The 12,263-nt window shown below is 31.3% G+C and overlaps 1 protein-coding gene across 2 annotated transcripts in view; it reads right to left on the reverse strand.

Moving 5' to 3' along the window:
* The window catches only part of LOC143083784 (soluble guanylate cyclase 88E-like), a 193,504-nt gene that overhangs the window by 10,991 nt on the left and 170,250 nt on the right, over window positions 1-12,263 (reverse strand). For both annotated transcript variants that reach the window (XM_076260126.1, XM_076260124.1), the window contains exons 6-8: window positions 8,955-9,084; window positions 4,922-5,068; window positions 2,765-2,911 (exon numbers count right to left, since the gene is read on the reverse strand). In XM_076260126.1, the coding sequence (XP_076116241.1) occupies window positions 2,765-2,911; window positions 4,922-5,068; window positions 8,955-9,084 (424 nt within the window). The remainder of the gene's footprint in view (window positions 1-2,764; window positions 2,912-4,921; window positions 5,069-8,954; window positions 9,085-12,263) is intronic.

Genomic DNA, 12,263 nt, shown 5'->3' on the forward strand with positions numbered 1-12,263 from the left:
TTGGTCGTAAGAATCAAACTTTGTTATACCATATTTAAACACCATAAATTTACAATCTTGAATAAGAAACTTAAGATAAACATCACACTTTTGTTGCCTGTTGTTAGTTTTAATTAGTTATCAGAGGTACCAGGAATATAATTTAATACGCCAGACGCGTGTTTCGTCTACATAAGGCTCATCAGTGACGCAAACAATGTCCACAGCTGGGATGATATTTTACAAGATTTTACCAGAAAAGCCTCTGTTTTGTTTTGTATTTGTAAGGTGTATTTTCTTCTGAAAAACCGCTGACCTTGCCCTTCGACTTTAATAAAATTGTTACAAAAAGATAAATCTCCTAAAAGAATATGTTTGGTTTTCATGAGGCTTATTTCGTTTCGTTTGAAAAAAACAATTACCCAAATTAATTCAAAATGGGTTAAACGTATTATTTTCTGTTCAGAATGCACATATATGACGGCATAATGCCAATTCAATAGTTTAATTAGTCAGAGTTTGTTGAATTTGTTTGAGTCAAATATTCTTACATATTTTGTATTCAGTTTCTTATATTTTATTACTTGAGGCCAATATGGACCTATCATGAACCTACTGTTTTGAAATTAAAATGACTTATTAAACAAATACATGTAATAATCATTTCATGATCAATCTTCCTGTTATTTTGATTATATATTGTCACAACGATAAGTTCCGTACTGCTTAGACAGTCTCATTGTGATCAAACGAAGAATTTACCATGAAGTTTTGTAACTGTTATTTTACCTAACAAAAGGACACATAATACAAAATGATAAAAGAAAACTATTACTTTTAAAACAAATAATTAAAATAAAATGAAATGTTGAACGGATCCCCAATCTGGTTGATCGATGGAAACACTGTCTTTTCATACATTACTACCATTGAAGTTTAGTGTGTTATTTGTATACATTTATACACATTTAAAGCAACCAATAAAAACAAATTAATTTTGTTTTGAATTTAAGCATGAATTTATAGAATATGACATTAAATGAAATCATACCAAATTATTAAATGCGTTCTTGTCACCTGCTATCCATCGAAACCAATGGCGAAGTAGACTAAACATATTCCCTTATAAATAGGCATCAACACGATAATACCTTTTTTTACTTTTAAAGAAAGTAATATCTCAATAAAATAGGAGAATTTACTCTATAAAGTCATACAGGATAATAACATCTGTGGTTACAAGTGATTTGACACAGATTAAGTTATTATTTTGACTGGCGAAATATGGAATTTGGTGTCCTTTAATAAAAATGTTAGAATTAAAGTAATGTAGAAACTACATTGTTCAATTGCATTTGATGAAAATATTTTATTGATTGCATGATGTGTTTTCTATTTTTGTGAATCATCGTAAAAAGTCAAACAGGGGAATAGACAAAATTGTCTTTTACGATAATGATTTTAGATGATTTTATATGATTGTAGGTACGCTACGTCTTTATAGAATCACCAAAAGAAATCGACAAATACATCATAAATGCTGACTGGTATTATATTTGAAGTACAGAAACAGAGAGCAATGGATATATTTACATCGCATTTCAAACATTGCACAATATCATGTTCACCTCTGACTGTTGGCGACACTACATTCATTGGTAATGTACTAATCAAAAATAACAATTCATTGAGCTATAGAATATAACATGGGATTTTGAATTTCAACCTCTGTTGACCCCTTTGGACATTTAATATATACATTTCTATATTGAGTGGTCAAAATGGCTTTAAATTTCAAAGGCAAATAAAAAATAAATAAATAAAACCATCGTGAAACAGATTTTTAATTTAGAACGTTGCTAACTTTTACCACTTTACAGTACAAACAACAAATACAGTATTCTAGTATAGATAATGCAACAAAAACACGGATGTTTACATGCCCATTACCTTTTGGTTTGTGTGATCATTTGAAACTATCAGGAGAACATCTTATTGCTTATCATTCACGTAAGAATAACAATGATTAAGATACCTCGTATATTTTCACAAAGACCCTTGGTAGTTTCCCTTCAAAGTATTATGGACAAAACACGAAAATCAATCATATGATGTCCTTACTTATTTCCGTAACACATTGATTTACGGAATAACATCAAACAGAACATTGACATTCTTGACATTTTTATCGTGAATAACCACAAAACATAGTGTGATCCCAATATGTTTAATCATTTCAGGTCAAACCGCACTAATTGATTTTAAAATAAATATTTTAGAAGTATGATTCATTCTAAGAAAATGAGAACTTTAACACTGCTGCATAAACTAATTAATAACATTTATACACTCGATTAGTTTTTGAAAACAATGTCAAACACCACTATCTGTCATGTTACGAGGTCAATTTACATATTAATGTGTGGGTGTTCAACAACCGTGAAAGAAATTAAAAATAAAAATGAATTTAACTCTAATATTCATTTTTGAAAAATAAATTCATAGTTCATAAATACAGGCAAATTTTGTGTTAGCACTTTTGAATGACAATCGTTTGTTGAAACATATTACAGGAGTGAGTATTGATCATAAATCACATACATTGCTAAAAATAACTCTTATTTGTGATGAATTAAAATTGTTCAAATTAAATGTTGAACTGCTTCATTCCCATTTCATTATACATTGATTCAACGGTCATCGTATTCCACCTTGCCTGTTATCGTCCTGTTGCAATCAAAATTCAAGGGAAAATATGATGTGTTCTTTATAAATGTATATTTACCTTATAAACACCATGTGTTTCACTCAGTCGATCGAAGCACGTGTACATAGCATTCAGCATTGATACAACTTCCATTGGTGTTATACGACTACATATTGTAGTAAACCCAACAACATCACTAAATAGAATAGTCACGTTCTCAAACACCTATATCATATAAAAATCAATCAATTAAAATGTAAGGCTTGGAATATGTACTAAATCATATGGTATGTCTTTAGTCTTAAATGTTCTAATTCTTTTGTTTTATCAAACTATCAAATAAAGACGTTTTTACCTAAACACTGTTTTTTTATTGATCAATATGTTCTGCTTCCATAATTCTGTGGGTTTCTTTTATGTTCATAGAGTAAAATATACGATAACTAGAACTTGAGGTCATAGCTGAGTTTCAGGCAAATCACATTTTATTCGTCAGAGTGATTTTTACAGATATTCCTTTTCAGTTTTTCAAGTATTGTAAAAGTCGTTTGAAGTTTTTTTGCAGATTTATTCATGCAAACTGTTTTCCCAAAGACCCCTCTTCTTTTAAAAATATGTTCTAAACCCGCGTCTGATAAACATTTATTATAAAATGAACCAAATCAAAATTTTGCTTCTATATTTTTCATACAAAAGTAAAAAAATATTTTATAAGAAAATTCAAGATACATCTACATTGTATTAATTTAAAAACAGTTATTTTCAAAATGGTATTATCTATAAAACAAGAACATGAACCCATTAGTAGTTTGCTACGATTATGCAATACACTATACCATCAATTGAAATAAACTTTCATTTATGAAAGTGTAGTTATTTTGAATTTCGACAGTGAGCATTTTTTAATAACTAACCTAATATTGGCCTATCTCTTAGTGTTCAACAATTTGACTTACATTATCATGTTTGCTTTATATACTGTAGCATACTAGAATGTATATCAAAGAATGAAAAGTACAATTAACAATGCATTGACTCGTTATAATGTAATCAGGTTTGTACTGGCATGACCAATACTACGGGTGCTTCATGTTGAGCTGGATTTAATCATTCTTCTAGAGCACCTGCAATAATACCCGTTCGTGTTGCGTCGTCTTTATATTGTGTTTTGTGTACTATTATTTGTCTGTTAACCATGTTCTGTTTTAGTAATGTCGTTGTCACTTTATTTTCGACTTAGTCCCGTTAGTATTTTTCGTTTCTCTTTCATTGTAGATCATAAGACGCAATTTAATTAACTTTCAATAATCTAATTTTGGATGTAACACGTCTTCTGATTGGGTGACGTTATTTTGTTATCAGCCCATAGATATAATTTAGGCATGTGACCGTGACGTCATCAACGTTTTTTCGTGGTTTTCTACGGTTTGAAATGAACTTAGAATTAAATTATAAGAAATGACTGTAATATTTTTTATGTCAATTCGAAATAACATAAAAAATGTGGTGCACACTGTTAAATAACCCGCTACGCGCATTATTCAGTGTACACCAATTTTTTTTATGTTATTTCTTCATAGACAGAAAAAATATTACAGTCATTCCTTAAATGTGATGTCCGAATAGGGCCGATGGTTACAAAATAAACATATATATAAATACAGACAAGTACGGTCCAACCGTATTCTGATGATTAGTCCATGTCTACTTGAATTTATGTTATAAATTACCAAAAATAGTTCATTTAACATTTGACAAGATTTGATAATGAACATGCCCAACCCATCTAAAGCTGATGGTCAGATTGAAGGTAACATGCATATACGGATACAAATGAAGTTGTTTTTTGACTTCCAAGCCTTTTATAAATCAGCGATATTTTGAGCTTATTTAGACAATATTATTCAAAACTGGCAGCTAATAACAAAATATTGTTTAAATATGTCACTTTTACAAACTTATAATTAAGGTTTCTTGAAAGTTTATCTTTGTTCGACATGCCTTAACAATGAAGTTTGTGTTTAAGTATATCCTTTTTCTGTAATCTATGACAAAAAGTATTCATATTACAATTTTATATGTGTAATAATTCTTTTTTCTAACAATTACTAATGTATTATTCAGTTTCTTCATGTCAGAGCATATTTGTGCGGACTGGGCATTCAACCACTACCAATCTTTCAATTTATCTAAAGTGCATACCTTTTTTTACTCTTGATTTATTGATGATATTACCTGGCAGGTTGTTATAGCTGGTTCCCCTCTTCGTAGTCTGTCTGCTACCTGTTTTGGAATCATCTGATACAACAAGGAATCAGTTCGTTTCATTTCTGCATCTAGCTTTTCCATACTTTCCTCCAAAATTTTACTCTTTTGCTGTTCCTGTTCAAAATTTGTGTTAATTAAACGACAATCATTTCTATATAACCCACTTTGTGTAAAGCTTGGTAAAGTAACCGGTTACTTCTAGTGTTATATATCGGTCTTAAGATTGTATAGCGTAAGCATATTTATTCTAGTACAAAGTATCTGTTTAAATATTATTGCTAAAAATATCACTTTTATGGTTTTATGATTTTCTGTTCTTTTCTGATATTTTTTCTAAAATAATTACCAAAATAACAAAATAGTCTGAAAGTTCAGTTTGCGGACACAGTCGTATTCCTCCAGTTATACACAACTTAACATCAGAAAACATAAACAAATTAGAATAAGAATGCTCGCACGTACTAATTCTCAAGTACACAAAACTCTCTTATTGAATTTTTCATTTGTAACATCTTCGGCTGCAGTTCCGAAAAGTCTGTTTACCAAATACAACGATTTAAAAGACAATCTTTTATAATGTTTGCTCTATAAGTAAAAAACAGGAAAAGTCGAATGTAAATTTTTTTTATAATTAAATTAAATTTAAATTACCTACGCTTTAATATATATTTAGTCTACACACCAAGCTATTGATTGTTTTTTTTTCTGCTAATGTTTTGGAAAATTTAGGCAAACTTTATAAAGACGTGAATTGTTTTTATTTATATTCATATCAAAAGAAAATGGATGGATTCACGACTTTCTAAAATCTCCATATTTGTGAACGATGGGGTATATATGGAATGGCCAGATTTGCTGCGATTTTCAAGTTCTTTAACTGGACATTCAAAAATTAATTAGTGGGAGTCGTTTTGTGCTGGAAAAACAACACATTTTTCATTGAGAAGTCAAAAAGCATCCCAACGTCGGTTTTCTTTAAAACCCATATGTTCATGATAAAAATGTTTATAATGCGCCTCTGATTACATCGCCTAACAGATTTCATACATTTAGATAAGTGTCTAGTTAAGGTTTACCTGAATCGCACTGAATCCTTTTGTTTGGCAAAGTCCACTACTGCTTCGATCAGTTACCGGAAGTTCTGCCGGTTGATTAGTTAAGAAGACCAACAACTATAGGTGTCATACCACCAATTAAAAAGCCCTATCTGTTCAACCAAATTTTGCAATTTTCACAGCTTTCTAAATATTTTACCTTAAGTTTAACTTCATAGAAACTAGGTATATCCTGAATCGTACAGGTGTCACCTTTCTGCATGCCAATTTTCAACATACATTCAAAATCATATAAGAAAGAAGAGAGCTTCCGAAAGAAGGTACCACTAAAAATAACCCCTGGTTTTCTGGAAATCTTAAATTAGTATACTATGGAGCGCATTAATCCTCAATTTTTAATTCAAACTCATAGACAGGTAAATTTTGGCTCAAAATGGTATTAATATATTTCTCTTTCAACAAAACATTCATTTCTGCAAATTTGTTGGTTAGTTTAGGTGAACAATGACATCAAATGCACTATTTTTGTCCGAGTAGACCTACTTTCACTAAATTTGAGGGAGTAATTGGTGGTATGACACCTAAAGAGACAAAAAAGTTGATTAGAAATCTTTTATTTTGCTTTATTCTTAATCCTTAGTCAATTTGTAGTTAAAAACAGCCTATCTGAGCATTATGCGACTTATATTAAAAATTTCACAGCTCAATTTAAACTGACTGTAATGTATGACTTTGATAGAAAATACTTGAAAATTTCATTTTGGGCTACAGGAACATAAACTTTCAATATCAAGATCATTGTTTGCTGATTTTTTCTTGTTTGTTCTACTTCTTTAAAGACTTTCAACAATTTTTGCAATGAATTTAGTAAAAAATCCAACGTATTGAAGTGTCAAGGAATACTGACCCCCCTTTTTTTCATCTGGTGTCAGTAAAGTACTACAAATTGATCAAAAGTGCAGTCATGGTCATTTAACTGTGTTTATTTACATCAGTTAATAAAATTTAAGATATAAAAATTTCATTTGGAATAATAAATGGTACTTTTGTGAGTTTCTGCAGTGCTTACATTAGGCTATGCTATCTGCCAAGTACATAGTATGACGCAATGCTATAAGGGGTAAAAATCAAATAATTTCATGAAATCTGCATGACAAAATTTGTTTGGGGGTAGTAAACAACTTATATTTCAATGTTTAACACCACAGAATAACTTTCTGTGCATTTATAACATTATTTAGGACATTTTTTATATAAAAGCATATTGTCAGGATGGGAAAAGCTAAAAATAGCACAAACTCAAGTTTTAGGCTCTAAATTTGCAATATGTGACATTTTGCCCCCAAAAAGATTGAAATGTGGCTACTATTATCTCAAATGATCAGTTAAGACAAAAAAAAAACAATTGTTTTCTGATTTTGATGTTTAACCGCATTTTGCTTAAAGAGACAAAAAAGTTGATTAGAAATCTTTTATTTTGCTTTATTCTTAATCCTTAGTCAATTTGTAGTTAAAAACAGCCTATCTGAGCATAATGCAACTTATATTAAAAATTTCACAGCTCAATTTAAACTGACTGTAATGTATGACTTTGATAGAAAATACTTGAAAATTTCATTTTGGGCTACAGGAACATAAACTTTCAATATCAAGATCATTGTTTGCTGATTTTTTCTTGTTTGTTCTACTTCTTTAAAGACTTTCAACAATTTTTGCAATGAATTTAGTAAAAAATCCAAGGTATTGAAGTGTCAAGGAATACTGACCCCCCTTTTTTTCATCTGGTGTCAGAAAAGTACTACAAATTGATCAAAAGTGCAGTCATGGTCATTTAACTGTGTTTATTTACATCAGTTAATAAAATTTAAGATATAAAAATTTCATTTGGAATAATAAATGGTACTTTTGTGAGTTTCTGCAGTGCTTACATTAGGCTATGCTATCTGCCAAGTACATAGTATGACGCAATGCTATAAGGGGTAAAAATCAAATAATTTCATTAAATCTGCATGACAAAATTTGTTTAGGGGTAGTAAACAACTTATATTTCAATGTTTAACACCACAGAATAACTTTCTGTGCATTTATAACATTATTTAGGACATTTTTTATATAAAAGCATATTGTCAGGATGGGAAAAGCTAAAAATAGCACAAACTCAAGTTTTAGGCTCTAAATTTGCAATATGTGACATTTTGCCCCCAAAAAGATTGAAATGTGGCTACTATTATCTCAAATGATCAGTTAAGACAAAAAAAAAAACAATTGTTTTCTGATTTTGATGTTTAACCGCAACTTGCTTAAAGGTGTCATACCACCAATTAAAAAGCCCTATCTGTTCAACCAAATTTTGCAATTTTTACAGCTTTCTAAATATTTTACCTTAAGTTTAACTTCATAGAAACTAGGTATATCCTGAATTGTACAGGTGTCACCTTTCTGCATGCCAATTTTCAACATACATTCAAAATCATATAAGAAAGAAGAGAGCTTCCGAAAGGAGGTACCACTAAAATTAACCCCTGGTTTTCTGGAAATCTTAAGTTAGTATACTATGGAGCGCATTAATCCTCAATTTTTAATGCAAACTCAAAATGGTCTTAATATATTTCTCTTTCAACAAAACATTCATTTCTGCAAATTTGTTGGTTAGTTTAGGTGAACAATGACATCAAATGCACTATTTTTTGTCCGAGTAGACCTACTTTCACGTTCTAAATTTGAGGGAGTAATTGGTGGTATGACACCTAAATAGTGGTTTTAAATTGTTACCGATGCCAAGGTCCAGTTAAACCATAATCAGTGGTACTAGATGTGTATGGAGGTGGTGTACAAGAGAAATTGGAAGGCTTAGAGTTTAGATAGATTAAGGTCATGGTTTTTAAAAGCCTATCTTTCGGATGCAATCCTACAATAAGGTGTTACACTATTGGACTTATACTAACCTGATCAAGAGCCAATTTTAATTCTGCTGATTGTTGTGTACCCGCCAAAACGAGGTCACGACTTGAATCATGTAAACTGAGATCATTGATGAACAAACCAGCCCTAAACATTGCATCTAGATTCTGAAGTCTGAATATAAATTTACACGGTTAAGAATAACAAGTAAAAAGTTATTACCAAAACTAAATATATTCTTACATAAGACAAGGAGGAGATATTCAGTGGTGACCGTTTGGTCTACTTTACTGTAACATCACAAAAATTACATATTTACGTTTGAAAATGACTTAATGATGTAAGCTTTATGATTCGATGTAAATAAAAATAATAGTAGATTTTTTTTGATTTACCAAACTAGAAATTATTTGTTAAAATGACAACTTGATTCAGTGTGTGTTGTACGAATGTTTGTGTTGATAAACATAAAAGTTTATTCAAGTTAAACAAAATCCAAAGCCGTTTGAAGCAAAAATAATTGAACCAAGTAATTTTTTTCATGACGATTACAGACTTTCTGCAAATGTTAATAAATGTATATAACTTCCCTGTTGACATAAGAAATACGCAGAGATATTTCAATAAAGAAGTTATTTAATAAATCATTGTACTATTGATAAGAAGTTTCTATTATAATTTTGAGATTTATCGTTCATTGAAATATGTTTGTACAATTATTTATTTCAGAAAAGGCGCCAACATGGAATGTAATCCCACCAGCCAGTGAAATTAATGAGACAAGAAGAAATATATCACATATTCACACTAAAATAATTTTGAAATGTCATGTTAGTACTTTATTATTTGTTTCCATCAAGAAAATACATAGTTGCTTGAACTCATTTTATTCTTGATTTATCATGTAAAGCCCCGGTCACAACAGATCGTACGATTTTTTTGTCGTGGAAGATCTATAAAATAGTAGTCGTGCAAAATGTAAAAAAAAAATTTTGAGTGGTCACATCAGCAATGACATGTCCACGATGGTTCCACGATGAGTACTGTACAGACAAAATAAATTGTAATTGTATTGTCGTGCGAAAGTCGTGCGACAATCGTGAGTTATTTGGTGCTATTTTTCAGGTTTTATAGTCGTGGGTCACTCGCACGTTTGACTCCGAACTACTTGTCTACGAAGAAGGCACGATTTATTGCGTACGATTTGCTATTGTTTAGTGTCATTTTAAGTTCGGTCCAAATATAAGTTTATATTATACTTGTTTAGCGAACCAGAATGCAACCGAAAAGAAAATTGAATTAACAACAGAAAGGTGGTATTAGTAAACGCGGGTGATGTTGACCAGACGAAGGACCCCCCTACCACAAGCTTTAACGATTCGGAAACTGCTGGAGACGACCACGCTGATAATGTCGTCACTGTGATATCCGATGTCTCGTGTAAAGGGAGCGTCACCCTCTTCACACGTTAGGACCCCTAGCAACAACTCTTTAAGGGGTCCGTAGGAGGCCTGTTTCAAGGCAAAATTTCTGTCCCCATCCAATATACACTCATTTCCCAGTGGCAGTCCAAATTTTTCCCGACCACCATTCCGGATAGCCTGTATCATTAGAAGACCTACCTATTGTAATTATTGTGAACTTGTTCTCGTCCTGAGTATGCATGAAATATTTGCCACTGGACGCTAAGCATCTAACAATCAATCAATCAATCAATCGTCACTGTATCGGGGACGGGAAGGAGTCTACGGAAATCAAAAATATGTTGCATGACGAATGTAACACTGTCGTACGACATACTATCAATGTTGTGCGAACATCGTTCGAAATTTGGTAATCTTGAGACAATCGTGCGACTGTATCACGAGTGTCTGACGACAGTCGTGAGATTGTCGTGTGACAGTCGTGCGACAATCATACGATTGTTTTTGTTAAAATAGTTTATTTTGATACCCACGACAATATGTTTATCGCACGACAGTCGAACGACTGTGGTAAGATACTTTCACGACAGCCATAGGACAGCAAAAAAGGTGCATGTCCAATTTTCGTCCCACGACACACGACAGCGCCACGATGCTGAAAATATCGTGAGACAGTCGTGCAATTGTCGTACGACGGTCACAGATGACCCGCGATTTGACCTAATTTTATGTCGTGGCGCTGCATAGATGTGTCGTGGGTCCGTTGTGTCCAGGGCTTTAGGAACAACCGATGACTTATAACTTACATATTTATAGATGATATCTGATTAAATGTGAAAATTTGCAATTTGTGACACAGATCTATATTGAATAACAATCAACAAATCACAATGGAGCAGTAGAACATGCAAAGAGACGAGCTTTCAAATATAAAAGAAACCTTGGTACACTAGTTTCTGGGAAACAATGTTCAGGTGACAAGCATTTATTTCAAATCAATCAAGTCAGACATTTCGTTACCATACATTACTTTAAGGTAAATTCATGGTATACCGCCAATTTGGATATTACAATCACAGTACACAATCGGTCTATTTTTTTGCCCAAATCTGGAAATTTTGAGACAGATTTATTAGTTAGATTGTTTATCTATATCAAGAAAACTTGGTGCTGTATTATATTACTCCAAATATTTAAACACATATCAAATGTTGTGTGTTAGAACTAAGCCATTTAAGGGGAGATAACTCCTTTTGATTTCCCTGTAGGAAGAAAACAAGTTCTGTGACACCATTTTTTATTCTTATTTTCTTGAGAAAATATTATAAAAACTATCTTCTTTTATGCACATAAATGTGTTTTTTCATGAATAATCTAACCAATTTTAGACAATTGTAAACGACTCAAAGCGTGAAAAATAACACGGTGATTCATATTTTTTTGTATATTTTTGAAAAAAAGGTATAGTAAAGTATTCATTTTTGGCAGAGTATAAGAAAAGTCTGTCCAAAAAAATATACCGAGTATCTATCTTAAACAGTTACTCATTTCTTAAACAGATACCATATTTGATTAGTAAATTTGGCTGTACCTGTAGAAAACTTATTACGGTAGTAATGTACACAAAGTGCGGAAATAAATATGTGATCCGTGTAAACTCACCTATCATAACAGATTATATGATTCATGATGTAATAAGTTCTTTAGATATTGGTTAATATTAGAACTAACATTGGTTTTATCATCAACACAAAACTCAATTTGTATTCTTTCAAAATGGTTTGGGGAATTTAGAAACACACATCCACTTTAATTCTATATTCAGTGGTTGAATTAAATATCTACAACATGATGCATTTTTATTATAAGGTTAAATCCTTATAATCCTACTGTCTATCGAGACTTTTATTTCAGCTTTGCACAATTCAT

The sequence above is a fragment of the Mytilus galloprovincialis genome, chromosome 7 (assembly GCF_965363235.1).
Source record: "Mytilus galloprovincialis chromosome 7, xbMytGall1.hap1.1, whole genome shotgun sequence".
In the NCBI taxonomy this organism is placed as follows: Eukaryota; Metazoa; Mollusca; class Bivalvia; order Mytilida; family Mytilidae; genus Mytilus; species Mytilus galloprovincialis.